The sequence below is a fragment of the Anthonomus grandis genome, chromosome 5 (genome assembly GCF_022605725.1).
Source record: "Anthonomus grandis grandis chromosome 5, icAntGran1.3, whole genome shotgun sequence".
In the NCBI taxonomy this organism is placed as follows: domain Eukaryota; kingdom Metazoa; phylum Arthropoda; class Insecta; order Coleoptera; family Curculionidae; genus Anthonomus; species Anthonomus grandis.
In genome coordinates, this window is record NC_065550.1 from 18099199 (window position 1) to 18121341 (window position 22143).

General features: G+C 32.8%; 1 protein-coding gene across 6 annotated transcripts in view; it reads left to right on the forward strand.

Annotated features, from left to right (window-relative positions):
- The window catches only part of LOC126736452 (prominin-2), a 40754-nt gene that overhangs the window by 18288 nt on the left and 323 nt on the right, over nucleotides 1-22143 (forward strand). For 3 of the 6 annotated variants that reach the window (XM_050440798.1, XM_050440803.1, XM_050440804.1), the window contains 9 exons: nucleotides 10833-10976; nucleotides 11149-11311; nucleotides 11364-11538; nucleotides 11603-11758; nucleotides 13208-13402; nucleotides 13455-13613; nucleotides 13669-13802; nucleotides 16429-16491; nucleotides 22055-22132. In XM_050440798.1, the coding sequence (XP_050296755.1) occupies nucleotides 10833-10976; nucleotides 11149-11311; nucleotides 11364-11538; nucleotides 11603-11758; nucleotides 13208-13402; nucleotides 13455-13613; nucleotides 13669-13802; nucleotides 16429-16491; nucleotides 22055-22132 (1267 nt within the window). The remainder of the gene's footprint in view (nucleotides 1-10832; nucleotides 10977-11148; nucleotides 11312-11363; nucleotides 11539-11602; nucleotides 11759-13207; nucleotides 13403-13454; nucleotides 13614-13668; nucleotides 13803-16428; nucleotides 16492-22054; nucleotides 22133-22143) is intronic. The other 3 variants (XM_050440800.1, XM_050440799.1, XM_050440802.1) reach the window with 3 other exon arrangements.

Below are 22143 nucleotides of genomic sequence, written 5' to 3' on the forward strand. Positions count from 1 at the left end.
GGAATACAGGCTGACAGAATTTTAGTCCTTATATAGACGGCAAACTCAAAGTAGTATTATAAGGCTATCTAGTTAAAAAGAATATTATAGAATATATATTTTCATACCAGTTATAGACCATAATCGAATTTTGATGATTCACAAATATAGTGACGTACATATTCTTTCAAACTTCTGCAATATAAGGAGATATAGCCGGATCAGCTATTGAGCTAAAAATTTTGAGGCAAAAGTGGCAAGAACAAGCAACTCTTATTACCAAAAACTATTATTGTTACGCTGAAGCAATTTAATGAAATGTTTTTCACTAATATTAGAGTATTGTTCCACATATGTGCAATTTTACCTGTAGCAATAGCGACTGCGGAAAGAACCTTATCAGTTTTTTCGAGGTTAAAAATATATCTTAGCAGTACAATGGGTGATATAAGATTTAGTGGGCTAGCAATCACTAATATAAATTGATCTCATAAAATTAGTGTCTTAATTTTAATTTAAAAATAAGCTGATCGATCGCTTTTGCAAAAAGAAGCTTCGATGATTAGAAATGTGAAATTAGAAGTAGAATAAATTTCAATAAATTAATACTATGTAAATACATTTTATCAATAAATAATTCATGCGTTGACCTGTTTCTACTTAAACTTTAGAGCATAATATAAATATCCAAAGTACCGTGGATGCAGATTTAATTCCATAAGACTCAAGATTTGTGACATCATGATTATGTGGCCCTAGACAAAATGGTAACGTTGGTCACGCACGCTAAATTCGCATAATTTCGATCAGCACTAAGTTGCCTGGTTCAATTATGTTATCACCGAAAAAATACCATCCCAAATCATGACAGGTTCTTGGATTTCTGTCAGAGCAATAACCACAATAATTATGTTGATTGACAGTATGATTGAAATTTTTGCATTTAAACCGTGCGCCCTTTGCTAGATTGTTTTAGATGGGTCAACTTGTGTTAATAGCGTATTTACCTACGAGTTGCTATAAGTGTTAAAATATTAGACTAATTGAAACTCCTTGTTAGCAATTAAACTAAAGTATATTAGTAACGTTTGATGGTGATTACAGAAATAAATAAATGATCACATTGATCACATAACAAAAGCATTCTTCTTAATCTAATTACCAGTAATGAGGGAGCTACTACACTACAGTAGGTACAGAAGCATAAAAGCATGAAAACTTATTGTCCCGAATATTAAATTATAACACTACTAGCGCCATCTGTTACGCGTAGCTCAAAGCCTAATATATTGACATAATTATGAATATTTAAAAATCAAATACAGAGATCATAAAAGTATAATAATATTCTAGATATTTAACACAGCTGCTTACTTTTATGCTCTCTAGCTATTCCTTACAAAAATTTAACAGGTAATTCTAATATTAAAACAGTCAAGTAACAAACTTACTTTAAGTTTAATAAATCTCTAAAGCAAATAAACTTCTCTTTACCCAGTGCCTTAGTAAGAATATCAGCTAATTTTCAGATTTAATTTTTATGATATCTATTACCTTAGCTAAATAATTCTCATGCACAAAATGATATTGCATTTCAATATGCTTAGCATTTTTAGTATAGTTACCGCACTTAGATATTACTTCAGCGCCAGAATTATCTTCATAAACTTGGATTGTATTATTTAAGTTAACTTTAAAAGTTTTTAAAATTTCTCTTATAACAAGAATTTCTGAAATCAAATCTGATAATGCAACTTACTCAGCTGCAGTAGATGACTTAGTTGCAATATTCTGTTTACGAGATTTCCAGTAAATAACATTCTCATAAAATCTAATAACAAAATCATCATTTGAGTCACCTGCCCAGTCTGCGTCTACAAAGCAGTCAATAATTTTACAATTTTCATTTCTTTTCGTATAAATTAAGTTTAAGTCTCTTGTTTCATATAAATATTTAAGTATTCTGAAAGCATATTTAAAATGAGTTTCTTCATAGCAATTCTGAAATCTGCTTAAATAGTTAACGCTAAATGATATCATCAAAATCAAAATCTAAATGATCGATCAGGCCTGGTAGCTATGCTAACATAGAGCAGAGCACCATACACCAACACATATTCCTATATTTTAGACTCCTATCAATTAAACTATCAGTCTTTAATAATTTTAAATTGACTTCCATTGGTTTAGACAAACTTTTATTACAACTGATAATATTATATCGTTCTGCTAATGTTTCGATATAAGTTTTTTGTCTCAATAACATATTCGACTTTTTATTGTTTTCATTATTTAATTTCAATACCAACATAATTGCTTATTTTACCCAGATCTTTCATATTAAAGCATAGAGATAATTTTTGCTTTATATCAGAAATATAAGTTTGATTATTACTACAAATGTGAAGATCAATCACAAAAAGTAATATGTAAATGGTGCCATATATTTATAATATAAATAATAATCATATTTATTAAGTCCATAGCTCCTTTCCTAATTTTCGCTTCAGAATAATACTTCTGTTCAGTCTCTCTGCGGTACCATTAAGTTCATGTACATACACACCAAGCAAATGTAAAAATTTTCGAATTTATATATTCTGTTCCGTTATCACACCTAATCCTTGTAACCTTTTTATTAGAAATGTTTTCAACCTTATTAATATATTCAGCTAGACACTCAAAAACTTGATCTTTACTTTTAATACAGAAAACTTTAATCAATTTACTATCATCATCAATTATGCTTAATACTTCTCCCCATTACTTTCAACAGTGCTATGTGGTCCATTTAAGTCAGTATGAATTATTTCAAGAATATCATTGGCTTTATTTCTGTTATTTTGAAAAGGTAAATTAGGCATCTTAATTTCAATACAGATTGCAAAGTTCATAAAGTTACATTCAAGATTTTCAGGTAAATTCTCTAACATATTACTTTTACAAAATTTACTTAAAGAATTATATGCCCTATTCTTGTGCCATTTTTCCTTAAGAGACATTTCATTTTTAGGTTTAATTTTACAAGTAATTACATTGGCATTGGTTTCGTGTTTAAGCAACAAGCATTTTATGTAATATAAATTATTATAATTCTTAGCAATTCTAACTATCTCATTATGTTTGTTATAAATTTTACTCATATGAGCTTCAGATATAATTTTATTATTTTTAGTAATTTTACTATAACTTAAGAGGTTGTTATTCATTTCTTTTACAAAGAAAATTTTTTTCATAGTAACAGTTGACACCCTATCATAAATAAAGAAATTACATATAAAGGTACTGTTATCTTGGTTGCTTGTAGTATTCGACCATCTGCAAGTTTGACATTATTTAGTGTTTTTAAAGTTATAAAATGTACTAAAGTATTTGTCATTATTAATTATGTGGTCTGTGTATCCACTAGCAAGCACCCAAGTAACCTCATTATTATAAATGTTACTACTTACAGTTTCACTGACATTTTGACCTACATTAACCTTAAACACACTACTGTTTCTGTTCGAGTTTGGTTGAGCATGTCCTCCATGCTCCCTGCCTCGAAAGTTACTTCTTGTGCCTTAAAATTGACCACCCTGAGAGTGACCTCTGTTGCTAGGCCCATAGGTATTGCCACAATTCCCATGAACATATCCTCTAGATGACTTGAACTTTGGACTCTGCAGTCTCTCTGTATATGTCCAGGTTTGCCACACAAATAACACAACCCTTGACTGGTATTGCGACTGCGGTCTGGAATGACTAAATACATTAGACATACCCTGATTTGAACCGGTGGCTGCTGACGGTCCATTTTTCAAAGCTTTTAGCTTAATTTTTTGCTTCAAAAATTCACAGATTCTTTCAGCTTCTGGTAAAACATCGTTAGGTCTTACGTGCTTGGCAGCGCCTTTAGCATGTAGTTCAACTTCTCAACTTCCTTAATAGGAGCACCTGAAGCTCGTAAGTATACTTCTCTCAAAGGCATCGAAAAAAGACATTAACATCAGTAAAGTTTTCCAACTTAATTCCCTCAAGAGCACTTCGATAGACAATCTGTAAAGCACTGTCTGTTATACATCTAATCAAACTTTAGCATAATTTTTCGTGCGGTGTCCGGGTGAGACACATATTTCAACTGCCTGTTAGAGATTCCACTATAAATGTAATTGACCGCCATAATTTCCATTAGATTCCACTCCTCGTCGTTATCTGTAGCAGCTTTTTTAGGAAGCACGACTTCCTTGCATTTTTTAAACTCCAGAAACTTACATAGCCGGATCTTCCAATTTCCATAAATCACACCATCAAATATCGATATAATATCATCACATTTCATAAGGGATATCTTAAAAGTAGGACTCGCTTCACGCTTTATTTATCCAAAAAAATACGTTCACTAAATGTTTACAAGCACAGACAACCACTTTACATTTTACGTATTACAAAAACACTAAACCACGGACTGCTACCATGTTAAAATATTATACTAATTGAAACTCCTATTTAGCAATTAAACTAAAGTATATTAGTAATGTTTTATGGTGATTCCAGAAATAAATAAATAATCACATTGATCACATAACAAAAGTATTCTTCTTAATCTAATTACCAGTAATGAGGGAGCTACTACATTACAGAAGCGTACAAGCATGAAAACTTTCAGTCCCGAATATTAAGCCGATTTTCAGCGATGAATTGGTAAGAACCGCTGTTATTCTTTTGGTTGACAACTTTGATTGAAGTGTTACGTATTGTTTCCCCACCACTTAAAAATTCTGATTTAAAGAAACAGTCGCTGAAATCAATTGGTTATTAGAAATTAAAGGGTTTATGTTTTTGGTTTTTCTTTTTTGTTTGATTAAAAAATGAAGTCGAATTTTTTGATTTTCCAGAACCTTAGCCACTCTTTTCTCTCGAATAAAAATGCTTTTATTGCATCTAAAATTAATTATGTATAATGGTCATGTAAATTTGCATGTGTGAAGCCATAAACGCCTATTGCCGGAATTAATTTTAAATTTTCTCTTCTTTAATTTAACTTTGTTTGTAGCGTATTCCTACTTGTTCTCTTTGATCATTTACAACTAATTGGTATTTATTGTTCTTAATTTATAAAGGGCATACATATCGCAATTCTCAATCAATTTTTTACAATCTAAGCATAGCCTATTAGATAGATGACTAGATAGATGTTATAGATGACTTGTTCTGGACTGTATAACTGAAAGTTTAACCAAGTCCAAAACCGGATAATAATTAGTAAATACCAAACGCCAAACAGCTGATCTGTGACGTCACGTTTTCTTCTATTTTGGTTAAAACCAGAATCGCAGAAACGCATTGGTAAATACCAACTAAGAACCATTCCACGCTGAAAATCGGCTTTAAATTTTAACACTACTAGCGCCATCTGTTACGCGTAACTCAAAGCCTAATATATTGACATAATTATGAATATTTAATAAACAAAAACAGAGATCATAAAAGTATAATAATATTCTAGATATTATTCAACAAGAAGTCACATCACCAAACTAAATAATAAGTAATGCAAACACTTTCCTTTTGCCCTTGGAAAATTTTGAGATTAACCATAACTAAATGTTATATCTATAAATGTTAAGTTAGCTCTGACCTAAAACTCTACACATTTTGGTGTGCCTTTGTCCCAATAATTAGCTCTTTGTTTAATAATGGTAGACCATAAAGTAGAAAGAGAATGTCGAACTTACATTGTCTGTATTCATGTAAAATGACATAACAAAATAGAAAATTAATAACTTGTAGACTTTACACAAAATCTTGTGTTCTATGGCCTTTAGCATTCACAAGGTATTTACCAGATTCTATTTTTAGTGTCTACAGCTTTGTTCTAGTGTAAAAGCCCTACACTTATTAACAGTTATATAGTTCAGTTCAGAGATCTATTAGAATCTTTGATGTGCCGCGAATAGTCCGTGTGCCGGTGTTGCTTGTATTGTCACATGACATGCATGTTTAAATCGCAAAATTTTATGTGAAAAGAGTCATAAAGTAATATTCTAAGCGATATTTAATCATTCCATTAAATAAATAAATGTTTTAAGCATTTTTTTTTAGAATTTATACATTTAATTCGTAAAATTTGACTACATGCGCCCACGTACTATTTTGTTAGATGTCTGACCTCAGTCACAGCCACTCAAGCGTGAAAGGTTGTACAGGTCCGGCCTTAAAATATATTTGTATTTAACACTTTATTATTCGGGATTTTTGGGTTTAGTTTTATTAAGTTAGAAATTGAAGATAGTTGATAGCAAGATAATATTTAATTTAACTATAAGATTTAAGTACGTAAAATGAGTTTAACTAAACATTTTAATTTAATAAGTTTAGTTTTTAGCGCCATCAGTGTGGTGTTTAAAACAAGTGATGAGAGAATAGGTGGTACGAATTACTTAGACCCATTTATTCTGTGGATTAAGGCATTAAAGATTTACTTTTTGACACAAAAGGGTAAAATGTTTTGGTTTGCCTTCAAATTTTGTATATTTCCTTTTTTTGGGTATTGAGATTTATTTTTACTTGGTGGTGATTATTAATGGGGATTTTGGATGCCATATTCAATGTCCTTTATTATTGTTTTTTTTAATTAATACATATTATGATATATTATTATAATAATATACTCATGAAAACCCCCATCTCTATATTTAGTACCAACTTCTTTTGATAAAAAGTAATTATGTAGTCAGAAAAATGGAAGTATATTTTTTAAAATAAACTTTTACATTAAAAATCATCTAGCTGTCTATATCTTATGCGTGTAAAAGACACAAGTTTTACTTATAAAAAAAACACACACTTTACAGCCTGAATGTAATATTTATTAATTTGTTTGCCTCATATTTAGTTATTGTGCATATTGGGAGAGATTAGATGAAAACTAACTAAAATAAATGCTTATACTAAAAACTAAAAATCTTATACAAAACACTACATTTACAAGTATACTGGATCCTAAAACTACAGTGATGATACTAAATACTTTTATAAATTTAACCACTCATTTGAATCTGGTCCAAAGAGTTCTAAATTCTGTTTTTTTTGCCTTTGTTCTTTAGCGGTTTATTCCATTAAGGAAGGAAACAGTTTCTCTGTTGCCGCTATGGATTCCAACTTCATATCGCACATCAACATATGGATACTAAAGCATTACATTAAATATACTTTATTGTGGCGCTGAAGGACAAACAGGCGCAGTAAGCTGAAAAAAACAAAACTTTAAACTTGTTTAATTAATAAAAATAGGGTTTTCTTATTATGGCAAAAAAGGGACTTTTCTCCAGAGAATGGAGGAAGAATCAGTCTTTATTATGTCGCTGAAGGACAACAGGGGCAGTAAGCTGTAAAAAAACAAAATTTTAAACTTGTTTAATTAATAAAAAATATGGTTTTCTTACTATGGCAAAAACGATTTTTTCCCAGAGAATGGAAATCATAAATGTATCCTATCATGTTTTTGCTAAATAATATATGGGGATCTTTCTTCCTCCCAAAATTTTTTAATTTTCTTCAAATATTCTATACACCAGCTGACAATTCCATTACAGTAGCTCTTTTGTTAACCATCCAGTCTTAACCACATAACGTTGAGACTGAGAAATGTTTGTCCCTTGCCGATAAGGTGTCCTTAATCATCTCTATGGTCAGAACCTCATTGTTTTTGTATGTAGAATACACACCTTTCCTTAGCAATTTGGCAATATCCGTGTCAAGTCCCTTTGATTGGCCTGCATCTTTCCTTTTTATTCTGTCTTTAATCCCTTTTTTTACAGGCATATTGTACTATATGGAACCCCTGTTAAAAAGGTTTTTTGTAAAGCACTACAATCATTTGTGAACTGAGGATCATTCCTTAGATTGGTATTGATATTTAGATAAATTTGTTTGGCGTCTGTACTTAAACAATTACGTTTTAAACCTGCTTGATTTTCCTCTGTAGCTTCTACTTCCCTTGCTTCTTTTTGCTTCCCCAATACTAAAAAATAAACTATCAGAACTATGTAAGTCTATATCACTATCCAGATCACTCTTATTGTCTTTCTTGTGCACCCACGGTCTCCATAAGCCCACACAAACACTTTCCTCTTCATTTGCCAAATTTTCCTGCCTATTTTCCCAGGGTCGAAACATTTTAAGGTCTTTAGGTATAATACCAAAACAAATCCACAAACACAAATAAAAAAAACACTTCCTCACTTTTACTGCAAAAAAATTAAACGAATACAGGCCAAATTCTAAATTCTCCACATTCATAAACGTGTAAAAAGCAAAACTCGCAAAACCCATGACCCCCCCTCTCAACTATTAAAGGTGATAGGCCCATCCAACAACTATTTTAAAGGCGATAGACCAATCCTTAAAGGTCTCTAAAAACACGACGAAAGTAATACAAAAACAGCCCAAAAATTTATTTGGGTACGAGAGAGATACAAAATCACTTGCACAGCCTGAAGTAGGAATCGCCAGAACGCAGGTGTTTTGTCTTTATTTAATAGACTGGCTAAAAAGAGGTGACAAGTCTGTGAGTGCTGGAAGTGATTAAAATATTTTGTAAGATGCCTGGATTTTAGTCCACGGTCAATTTTTTGTATTATTTTCTTTCTAAAAATGGACATTTTCGAAAGAAAAATAAAAAATCCTATAAAACATGGGGTTTTACATATATTTAAAATGCTTTCATAGATAAACAATATAAAATTTTTCCATTTAAGCATGTATATCATGCGGCAATAAATACGACATAGGCGCACGGACTAGTTACTGCGGCATCTGCGAAACATCAAAGATACTAATAGATCTTTTAACTGGACTTTAATTATAGTTAATATCAGTTCGAAATACTTACCAAACAGGAGTCAAGTTTTAATCGAATAAAGGCAACGAAAGTAAAAATATTTATTTGAGGAATAGATAAGTTGCTTGTTATTTAATGACTAGTTTTTTTGAGTGGTTGATTGAGCCATCATCATTTTTTTCCAGCACAGCTGTAAAAAGCAATTAAAATTGTCATGGATATACGACTGGCCAATTTCTTTCTTAAGTACCAAACTACCCATTTTTAATATACAACAAAAACATATAGGCAAAGCCTAAAGTTAAGGAGAGAACTACAATACTTCAGCAGTTATATCATATTTTTCTGCAGACTTCGGCAAGTATTTAAAGCATTTACAATAGGCGCTTAAAATGTTTAATACAAATTTTAAGAAAATAATCCAAAGATCTGGATATTCTTCAGTCTCAGAATACTTTTTCAAAGCTTCTTCGAGGAGCAACATATGCTAATATAAAAATAAGTTTGTGATCATTAAGTCTAACAAGCAAAAAAATAAAAAATTTACAAGCTGAAAAGCTTAGATCCTACCTTGAAAATCTAAAGCTCCTTGGATTATTCTAGTCAAATAGTTTTGTGATTATGATATACAGGGTGTTTTGGTGCACATATTTTTGAAGCGTATGATTGGAGTCAAAATAAGAGTTTTTTTCCCGTGAACATATATCCTGAAATGCTTCCCCTCAGAGTTACAGTCCGCTCAAATTGATTGATTCAATTATTTTAAACTGTGACTTCAGTTATGCAGAGATTTGACTCCTGAAAATTTACAAGTCTCCGTTTTATGGGTGCTCTTTTCTTTTGCCGTCTCAAAAGTGGTGTAAATCCAATTTTAGAAGAGGATTCAGGAAGGTTTACTTTTCTGATGGCCCTTATCTTATGTTTCCGGTAACGCCATCTAGCTAGCCATGAATAAATCTAAAATTTTGATTTCTTGCATTTTGTCGATACAATTAACTATTAATTGAGAAACTCGCTGATAAACGAAAGAAGAGCATTATTAAACCCGATTAAACTATCAAATTAAAAAAAAAGAAGTGAGGAGTGACGGCTTTAATTTTTGTCAAATCATATTAATTCTATCGAGGAAATGATAGTTTCAGATTTTTTCATTGCTAACTAGATGGTATTCTAGATTTTCAAAATTCTTATCGGAAAGCTAAGACATTAGCATCACAGGGTAAGCCCCTCTGAATCTGAGTACACCATTTTTGGGATGAAAAATGTCAAGAGCTCTCAAAAAATACCCCAAAAGATTTTATGAATAACTGTAGTCAGTGTTCTAAATAATCGATTTTCTTCAAGCAATTTGCGAGGACTATAGTTCTGAAGGGGAGCATTTTAGGACACATGTTTATAGGAAAAAAAGTGTTATTTTGACTCCAACAATATGCTCAAAAATATTTCCACCGAATTTTGTAACATTCCGTGTATTATACAAAATGGAAATACCATATTATAGAAGTATGGAAAGATAAAAGTCTGCTGATATATCGTTAAAAGAGCTCTTTTCCAAGTTAGAAGCCCATTAGCATTTATTTCAGGATATCATGAGTCTCTTAAAGAAAAACATAAAAGCATTAGAACCTTTTCTTACGTCCACATTGCGCAGTCCTCTGGCTCGTCCACTTAGGACTGGTTAAAGCAAATTAATATCTTAAGATGCAATTTATTTTTTATATTTGATGAATATCAGCTTTTAATAATCTATAATAATACTATAGGTAACTAAAAAAATTAGTTAATTGCGAACGTAAGATTTAGATCCTCAAAGTAATGCTTAGCCTAGAGGCATATTCTCAAGTAGAATGCAGTTTTTTACGCCGACAAGCTGAAGTTCAAGTATTGCAAGGTAATTAAAGGCACATTTTCATTTGTCTTAAGGCTTTGGCGCTTATAAAATAGGTGCCTATTTAAATAAGACCCAATTCAAACATTCAGTTGATTTCTTTTAAGAATCTCTGAAATTAAATTATAATTTTTGTTTCAGTGATATCAGCAATCGTCTTTCTAACTCTCGGAATAATGTTTTGTGCTGCTCCCTGCGGATGCGGGGTTACGTCAAAAACGATTCCCCTTCTGTTACTAGGCATCACCCTTTCCTGCCTTCTTCTGCTGTTTATATGGGCATTGGGTAAGTACATATTAAATTCTTGTTTTATTGCTTTAATAAAACCAAGAAATGATGACTCAAAATGAAACCAAAATGCCATACATATTTTCGTATCGATAGCAGTAGGTTGTTGACATTTGAAGAGATTTTTTTAGTGACTGTTAATAAGGGTTAATTATTTATATTTCTTTAGGTACCGCTTCTTTACTCATGGGAGGACATGGGCAAAGTATAATTTGTAATTCTTTATACGACCATCCACGATACAAAATTCTAGGGGAATTTTTGGATCAGGATGGAATATTTCAGTATTTTTCCAATGAAAATGATTCAATTTATACTACAAATGTGTTAAAGTAAGTTTTTAACAGTATGTACTTATAAGTAACTTAAGAAATATGTTTTAAGGGGATGCCAAAGAGATCAAACTGTTTATTCGACTTTTCATTTAAATAACAAACTCCCTCTGGAGAAGACTTTTAATTATAAGAAATGGGATGATCTACTAACGGCTTTTGATGATTTTGCCACAGCTAGAAATAAAATTGAAATATTAAGCCCTGGATTGCAGGTACAATTACAGGTAACTGATTAAAAAACCATTTGTGACAAATAATATTTAATAATTTAATAACGTTTTGCTTTAGAAGTTGTCTTCACTAACTGCAGTCAACTTTACTACCTATAGACATCAAATGACTGCTGCCTTCACCAAAAAGGATCTAAAATCATTGGCAGATCAACTAAGTAGCATTGCTAGGCAACTCGATAATCCGGTTATCAGTAGGAAGTTGGATAACTTAGTAAGAGTTCTAGAATTTTATTATCAGAAAATGTATGTCGCAAAAAAATGTGATAAGGACGTAGGAAATTAGGAACTATAAACGATATAATATTTTTTTAAATTAATTCCTCAGACACGTTTCTTAGAGTAAACCTGGAATCCATAATACTTCGTTATCTAAAACGATTTTCTATTGAGGTAGATTGTGTTTAAAATACGATTGGTTTCAATTTTTTATTTAAAGGTCCAGGAAAAAATCAAGAAGCGTTAGATCATTAGATCTGGCCAGCCAGTGTATTAAAAAATGGGTTACTCAGAAATTGCCTGGCTGAAAGAAGTGGGGTGAAAGAGAATTATCGATCTTGTGGAAAATTTATCACTTTCTTATCTAGATTTAGGTTTTCATCAATATTCAGCTGAACAATAAGAGGCTGAATGGTATTTTTCTAAATGTTTAAGGAGGTACCTCCACTAAAGCTGTTATTAAACAGTGTTCCAACAAAACTGCCACCATGTTGCCACCCAACCATTTATATTTCTGCTGAAAGAATCACAATCGGATCAGAGTTCAATCACATAAACTGGACGACTGATGTCACTGTCTAAGGTTCAGTTCACGTATGAATAGTAATACAAGCTACCAGCGTATCGTCGAACGTCAAACATTTCAGAAATATTTTAAATGTATTCTTGTTCATATATGACGTTAAGAATTCCTTTGTGTGTAGAATGTATACTTGACATATACCAATACTTTTTATAGAACTTAGCTTAAAATACAACCAATATTTTAACAACAAAGTTATAATTGAAAATGTTATATAAAAAGAAATTATTATTATTATAAGTCTTGTCCTTTAACAATAATTTAATAGATATAATAATCCACTTCAATAAAACCTTACCGGACTAATTTTCAGAAGCTTATTATCAGATGTTCAGCTGTATAGGTCTAGATTTCAAATATTTGATGTCAATCTGTTTATTTCGGCTTCAAGATCTTTTTTTATAATTCAGAATAGAATGAGTACATAAGAAAATAAAAATATTATAAATTTAATTTATAAATAGTGTGTTTCCTCCTTTCTAGGAGTAAAAATCGTTTTTTATTAAATTTTTATAATACCAACTAATGTTGTTGATAATATGGACTATAATCCAATTGACGAATGATTAAAAAACACTCAGAATTTGGGTATTCGTCGGCGGTCATTCGTGTTATTTAACATTTACATAAATTTACAAGAAAATAGATTATCATTAATGGTAACTATAGTTTTATTATCGTGAGATATAAACATCAATTATCTGTAACCAAAACTCAATTTACCGTTAAAGTGCTAACTAGTACCATTACAAATTAAAATAGCTAGTGTAGGCTAATTAAGCTAACTAACGAGTTAATTGCATTAGCTAGTTAATTTGTGCTTGTATATTTCTCAAAACTAAAATTATTGATCTTTTACAGGCATTCTTAGTCCGACAAATACTACAAAACGAAATCCAAATGCTAAACGAACTAAGAGGAAAAATTTTGTATAAAATTACTACGTTGGAAGTACTTCTGCCCCCATTAAATAAAAAGTTCATCGATTCCCTAACGCATCTTAAGTCCATTCAATTTTTCTTGGACAACGATGAAGCTGTGGTTATATCAGAGCGAGTAAGATATGCGATGTAAAGTCTCTTCAAATAATTAACAAACTGCATTTTAGAAAAAAAGACAATTCATTTCAACGCTTGAATACTACTTAAAAGATCTTTATGATTATAATGTAAAGAAGTTGACAAAAGAGATAGGAAAATGCCGGCCATTATGGGATATTTTCCATTTGACACGTTTTCAATTTTGCAAACTTTTTATTGATCCTATGGTAAGCTTTTCCAACGTAAAAACTTATAACAACTACATATTAGTTTGTGTTCTAGAATGCCATCGCCTTCTCGTGTTACTTCTTTATATTGGTTTCTCTACCAACCGCACCCGTAGCAGTAAAACTGGTCAGTATTTACAGGGAGAATATGGGAAATAGAGGATTCTTTTCTTCGTTCTCTTCTCGTCGGTTTGTATAAATTTTACACATGAGTTTTCTTATAATTCAAACAGAAAAGTTATTTAAAAGAATTCTATAAAAGCCCTTTCTGAATGTTTTTCATCATCTTGCTTTCGGCTCTTTCAGAACGTTATTGAAACCAAGTCTTTCTGTAAAACGTTAATAAAATCTTTTTACCTAAAAGTAGACATTTCAGCAAGACGGCAATTTGGTTTAGTTCTAGCATATATATACTGGTTATAAACGACTGGCCAATTTCTTTTTTGGGTATGCAATAACATGCAGCAGAAAGTAATAAGCAAAGCTTTAACTTGAATTCTAGGGATCATTCGTACGTTCTCAGATTCATTTCTACGTTCAATCTGTAGTTAGTAGGGTTGATTTAAGCACCCAAAAAAAGTTGATTAAAGCTTTCCAGCAGAAAAACAATAGTTTTACTCTTCTTAATGCCGCCTTATAGATGTTTCCTAATAAACGTTTTAAAATTTCTCGCTTGATCCAAATGGCAAATCCTTTCCTCTACCAAGGCTTCAGCTATTGAGCAGATTCCACCGATTTCGAAAACCATAAGCACCCACTTGCTTAAATAAACCATTACCATGATTATGTATAATGATTCTTGTATCAGTCTTGGGAAAGAGTCTAGCTACATCAACAGCTATTCTTTTAAAGATACTTCCCACATTGTATTGACAAATTAAATCTTTCTACTTCTTTGTGGTCTATTTATTTCTGCACATATAACCAATATTTACACCAATCTCTTATATCAGCAGCCTTGCTATTGTCTCAGTAAAATCTTTTACACAGTTTTCTTCGTCCACTCAAGGTGTCCCTCTGAAACATGACCCATGTATCGCTATGAAAGTTCATTGTTTACTTCCAAGGAGTCTGTAACAAGTATGATAGTGTATGCTGGTGTAATAAATATGGTTAGAAACCAATGATTTAAGACAACGTTCAGAACAAGGCAGTAAATCTCCTTAGCCCCATCCCATGGGCGGAGTTAGGGGAGGGCTTGGGGGGCTTAGCCCCCTTTAAAATGAAATTAGCCCCCCCAAAAAAATTGTTCAAAACGAAAAAAACAGAAAGTATAAGACTTAAAGAATATGTGGTTGAAGCTTTCACTTCCGCAGTACACGAAGAAACGTTCTTAAATTCACCTTTGATAAAAAATGAGGCACAAAAGTTTTAGCTAATTTCAATTTATTATAGGTCTCTCGACAATATAATAAATCATCTAAAAATAAGATTTTCTTTCGAAAGTCAGAAATTAGCTAAATCTGTCTTCAATTTTTTGCAGATGGATTTTGATGGTAGTATGGAATTCATTAAATTGTATGGAGATACCTTTTTAATCAATAAGGAGCTATTAAAAGCTGAAATGACCGTTATTGGGAATTACATAAATAAAAGCCAGAGCCACAACATTACCATTTCTGATATCAAAGATGTATTAAGAAAAGAGACTTTTCCAAATGCATATACCCTTATGCAAATAGCATTAGTTTTGCCAATTTCATCAGCGTCCTGCGAACGCTCTTTCTCAACAATGAGAAGAATTAAAAATTGGTTTAGGTCAACGATGGGTCAGGATCGATTTAGTTCTTTAGCACTAACCACTCTTAGTATTGAAAGTGGTCTAACAAAGTCATTGTCGCCAGATGAAATTTTAAAAGAGATCGAAAACTTTTATTAGAGTAGTTATAAGATAATTTTATTGGATTTCATTTTATTTAAGGACATTTTAAATAAATTTTGCTTTTACTATTTTTGAAGAGTTATTACGTTTTATTAAAATGATATTGGTTTTGAAGGTGGCAGACAATGGAGAAGTAATATCTAATTGTCGGATTTGCATTGTCTTAATTAATTTAAACAAAGTTAAACACGACGTTTTGGTTGGTAAGTATCTCATACCAACCGAAACGTCGTGTTTAACTTTGTCTAAATTAATTAAGTCCGACAATTACATATTAAAATGATATTATTTTGAACTTTGAAATTTTTCTTGAAAGTTTAATTTTTTTTAAAAAACTAGCGACTTTTGACTTTTGCTGTGTATGCAATATACTCCAATACATATACAGAATGGTTCATACATTATGGATATTGCAATAAAATTAAGAAACGTGTTCCTTGGATCAAACCTAATATGAAAATAAAAGTAAAACAAATTCATGATTATATGTATATAGTACAGCAAATTAGAATAGAAGCTGTTTAAGACTATTCTTTTTTTTTTAATAATTTTAACGGCTTATAAGTGAAAATGAAAGTGCCCACCAAAAAATTTGTTACCTCCGGCGGCGCCTGCGGACTTTTCTTTGATGGCCACCCCCTCACCTCTTCATGTAAGTCTGCCCCTGGATGGGGGCTTTAGCCCCCCATTTTTGAGGCTCTAACTTCGCCCATGCCCCATCCTCTCTTGCAGCAGTTCATTGCTCAAATAGCACTTCTAACGAGCAAAAAGCGTTAAAACAGACATTCAGAAAAAGCTTTACTCAAAGCTCGCAAAACTGTTGAAGCTTTCTGTAACAAACATTTTTAAATATCTTGTTAACTTAATAGCAGAACTGCAATATCAGAATAGAAAAAAATTGTCTTTTTAATATGTATCTTTGTTTTGACCTAGCAGCGAGTCTCAAGAAAATTTGGTTCTTCGAGAAGAACATATTTGGACTTCGCCATCTTCAAGGTAGATAAACTTTTTTAACGATATAATTTTAAATTATTAGGATTTTTAAGAGATCAAATAAGACACACTTTTTACGAACATGACTAATCATAATACCCACTTTAATAAAAAAGGATTTTGCGTGAAATGGCGCAATACGTATCATACTCACTGCTAATGTTTAAATCACAAATTAGTCTAACCCAAATACAGAAATTTCAATATGAAATGTATTTCCATTAACAGTAGTGGGGACCTACTGTTAGGTACCAAAGCATCCTATAATATAGCAACCCTTTCATCTACGTTCGCATTCCGGTTCAAGAGTCTTTATTCAAGACACTTCTTAAAAACATAGCAGCATAGTCTTTTCTACGTAAAGGCGTAGGGAGTAACGATATACCTCCCTTAGTGCGGGTATACACGATCCGGTTTCAACGGATGCGGTAGAAACGCAGCGGTACCGCATTGGTACAACACATAGGTTTAAATAGAAGGCGATACACGATGCGTTAGCACCACATCGATGGAAGAGAAACGCAGCTTGCTGCGGTAGCAACGGACGACGGGATGGTCTTAGCCAACACATGTACTTAAATGTATCGCGATACACGTTCCGATTGTAACGAGCGTTTTTAGTCATTTTAACCCAAATTATTACATTAAATATCTTGTTTTAACACAGTTAACAATTCGCCAAATGATTTTTTAGACATTCTGTAATAATTGATAAACTTACCATTATACTGCCGAATATTTGTATAAAATTGTTCGATTTTTTTTTCTACACTACCTTCAAAATATGGATGCCTTCAATGTTTACGTTCTATTGGCTCTCGGAAAAGATTTTTTGCTTCAAGATCACAACTAATTCTAAGCAATGAAGACAGTATCTCTCTATAAAAGTCTCAAAACATTTAAGTTTTAAATTTTTTTTAGTGCATATCCATTTTCAACGCAGTGTGTATCGCGTATATCCCGGTTGATATCGGATCGTGCATACCCGCACTTAAAGAAATTAAAAGCGTCTCAGATATGAGGATAATATCTTAATTTCTGACTTAAATTTTTATTATTATGACTTAAATACGTCTATTATTTTCCTAGTTTTTGTACTAGTTTATTCGTATTTTGTAGTTACAAGTTGATTAGTAGGGTTTATTTAGAGTTCTTCTTAAGTTTTCGGCCCCAATTTAGATTATATTATTGTAATTCCCTGTATTTTAGATTAGATTTATTTTATTATTTTATTTTCTAGAATTTGTATACTTGCTTGCTATGACTGTCAGTATTCTCTTGAAATTTAACTTAGAGAAGATCAAAGATGAATGGAAAACAATTAATGACTAACTTCGAAGCAACAGTGGCAGAAGAATTGAAGCAAGTATAAAAAAAGATCTAAGAACTAGAGATGAAATTAAAACGGGCCCCTCTTAATCCCGATCCTGGAATGCAAACAACAATAAAAGTGAAGCCACCAAAATTCGATGGCAAAGAAGCATGGAGTACCTACTTAAATCAGTTTGAGACCGCTGCGACGAGAAATCGCTGGGATAACGAAGAAAAGTCAATCAATTTTAAGATATGCCTTAGAGAAGAAGCTACAAAAATACTAACAATGGTGCCATGAGGGTCAGCTCGATTTCGACGTGCTGGTGCGTATCTTAGAGATGGGATACGGTGAAGCCAATCTCCAACAAGTATACCAGACTCAATTGAAATCCAGGAGACAACAACCCTAGGAAGGACTGCAACAGTTTCCCGATGTTGCTCGATTAGAAATTCTGGCTTACCCTTCACCCCAATGGGGCTGGCTAATCATAGGATGTCTCATCCTAATAGTATTTCGAAAGCAATACTTTTATGATGGCTTCTCTGTCACATGGCCTAGAGTATGAGGCAGCTTTTCAAGCAACACGCATAAGGCAAATCAGAATTTCAGAAAATGATCTCGAAGACCGCCTAAAGAAGATCGAGTCATTTTTGGCTAGAAAACCTAAGAGACCATCCTTTAGCATCAATGCCCCAAGCCATTGACAGACCCAAGGAACCAGGAAAACTTTTATGAGGTGCAATCTAGCTGGGTGCTACCAAGATCCAGTATAAGAATAAAACGGCTGCCACGTCCTGGAGAGATGGTGGTCGATACAGGATCTAGTCATACTATCATGAAGCCGAACATCGTAGCTCACTGTAGAATTTTTCACCAACAAATTTAATCCTGGAATCAGAAAATGGAAAAAGGATCCCGTTAATTGGATAACATGAAGCTAAAATCACCATTGACCTAACAACATTCCAGCAGCAAGTATTAGTAGCACAAATTATGGATGACGTTATATTAGGATTAGATGTTATGAATGCTTAGCAGTTTAAAATGGATGTACATAACCGCATATTGATGACGAAAACTGAAGAGATCCTCATGCACTATCTACCTAAAGATATTCGAAATGCCCGAGTTGTTAAGTTATCTCAGGATATTACCATACCGGCTAAGTCAGAGATGTTGGTTAATGCCACAACTAGAGAAACTCTTTTGATTGAGCCCGTGGTTAACTGTAAAGTATACGGTCAAGTAAGTAAAGTATTCTTCCAGCAAAGACGTTATCCACCCAGAAGGAATCTACTGTCTTGGTTCGAATAGTAAACTAGAAGAAAGTACCGATTTGGTGCAGCATCGTATTAACACTCGAGACAATGCTCCGATAAAACAAGCACCTCGAAGGATTCCGATAACTAAACAAGGTGAAGTTTCCTCAATGCTTCAAGAAATGAGAACACAATGAATAGAAACCATCCCAGTGGTTCGTGTGGAGAGTCCTTCGACATCTCCAGTTGTAGTAGAGTAAAGAAAATGGACGGATCTACCAGATATTGTGTAGACTATCGATGGCTAAATGATATTACGAAAAGTTATCCCCTACCAATTGACCACCACTATTGACGACACGCTATCAGGTTCACAATGGTTTTCAACACTCGATCTGGAGGGTGGATACTGGCAGGTAAATATTGCTTATTTCAAAAAGAAGTTTGATACATTGGGCAAGTAATATCAAAAAGAGGTGTCAAAACTGATCCAGATAAAGCAGGAGCAATCGAAAATTGGCCACGACCCACTGACAAACACCAGTTAAGAAGTTTTCTAGGCCTTTGTACCTATTATAGAAAATTTGTAAGAAATGTCACTAACCTTGCAAAATTTTTACATAAGCTCACGGAGGACAAAATGGTATTTAGTTGGTCAGCAGGCTGTGAAGTATCATTTCAAGGGCTACAAAAGCACTGTGCACATCTCCAATTTTAACGTATCCGATTACTTTATAAACTTTTATTTTGGATACAGATGCAAGCAGTGTTGGATTTGGAGCCGTCCTATCACAAAAATATGAAGACGGCGAGCAAGTAATAGTTTATTGTGTCACTAGGCGAGAGCTATTGGCAGCGATAAAAGCTATTGAACATTTTCATAAACATTTGTATGATCAACGATTCATCCTTAGGACTGACCATGCTTCTCTGAAATAGCTGTTTCAATTCAAAAACCCTGAAAGTCAACTAGCAAGGCGGCTTCAATGATTACAAGATTATCACTATACAATAAACATAGGAAAGGCGAATAACACCAAAACCCCGATGCTTTATCGGAAGACCCTGCATTGAAATATGTCAACATTGTCTTAAAAAGGAATGAAAACAACATCCAGAGATATTATGATATATCTTATTTACGAACTGAAGTTCGTAAATAAGAAATTTTAATTTTTAATCGAGAAATTTTAAAACCAGGATAGAAAGATATTTCTGACAAATCTGCAGAACTGAAATCTTATTGGTCTCAATGGAATTTGTTGGTTATACAAGATGGATTGTTAAGTCTGGGAGAGCGTAGATGGAAAAGAAAAGACATATCTGACAGTCCTTCCTCGAAATAATATTCCAGAAGTTCTTGAAGCTGTCCATGGCGATGTTGTCAGAGGACATTTTGGAGTTAATAAGAACTTGGCAAATAAGAGAACGGTTTTACTGGCTGAACAGTCATGAGATGTTGAACGCTAGTGCCGACAGTGTGAGCAATGTTCATCAAGCAAGGACCAGAGAAAAAATGATGCAGCATCTTGGTGTTAGTAGGTATCTTAGTTGGTGAACCCTTTGAACGAATTTCCATAGATGTAGCAGGACCTTTTCCTACTAGCAGTTCCGGAAATCGATATGCCATTATTGCTCTGTATTATTTTAGTAAGTGGCCCAAGGTTTATCCCATTCCAAATCAAGAAGCAACCATAGTAGGTGAAGTGCTGTTCCAGAACTGGATATGACGATTTGGTGTTCCCAGAGAGATTCATTCAGACCAAGGAAGGAACTTTGAGTCACGAATATTCCAACAAGTATGCCAGTTGCTAGGAATCAATAAGACCCGCACAACTCTCCTACACCCTCAGTCTGATGGCATGGTTGAATGGTTTGATCGCACATTTAAAACCTATTTGAGAATGGTGGTAAACTCTAAGCAAACCAACCTGTATACAACGATTTCTATTGGCATATCGTTCTTCTATCCAGAACTCTACTGAAAATGTAAATACGTAAATTTTATCTCCGAGTTTTTGTACTATTGTATTCGTATGTTGTAGTTAAAAGTTGATTATATATTATTTATAGTAGGGTTTATTTAGGTTTCTACATAATTGTAATAAATCTCTGAATTTTAGATTTTCTAGAATTACTATATACTTGCTTGCTTTGACCGTCAGTATTCTCTTAAAATTATTGGTCTCTTTCGGCTAAATCAATGAAGAAAATTTCATTATACAGATCGTGTTATCGTGAGCTACGTATTACCCAAAATAATGGCAACACCGCTTGGTTGCGGCTTGCAGGCGGCGGCAGTCGAAGGTGCCAATTCCATTTTACCTGAAACTCTTTTGGAGGTGCGAAATAGCTTTTACGATAGGTTAAGTTTTTGTTTAGCGAAAGAAGGCGGTTTATTTGAGCCTTTTATTCAAAAAATGATATGTTGTTGAGTTTGTTTATTAGAGTTTTATTTCTGATTTTTTATTATATTTTTATCAAAGTTGATATTTTATTTTTCATTAGAATAACGCTTTAATTTTCATTATGCAAAACACAGCGTATTAAACATTTTAAGATTACAATTCTATGCGGGTTTTACACATTGTCATGTCTGTAAAACCCGCATTAGAATAAATATTTTAAAAATGCCTGGATTTTCGCGTAATATTTTGGGACATTTTGTCGCCAAACGACGCAGCTCCCACGAAAGTCAGATATTTAATAATCCCGTCCTCGGGCCGGCCGGGGCGGTGCTCTGTCGCAGGCACTCGTATACGCGCGACGTTGCAAAATTTCGCCTCTATGCGGTTTCCTATAAGTAACGAACGAAAACACGATCTGTATTCATTCCATATATATACATTTCTAAATTGTTCCATGGGTCTTTAAAAGTGACGCGTCTCGTGACACTTTATTTTATGACACATAAAAAATAATAATTTTACAATAAATAAGTAAACGATGTTTAGATTTTACTTTACTTTTGCATTTTTCATTATGAGTTAAGCTCGTCATCTGAAGAAATAGAACATCCACAACCTCAGCCCTACGTCCCTTCAGCATGGAATGTACGTACAGCACGAAGGTATTTTTTTG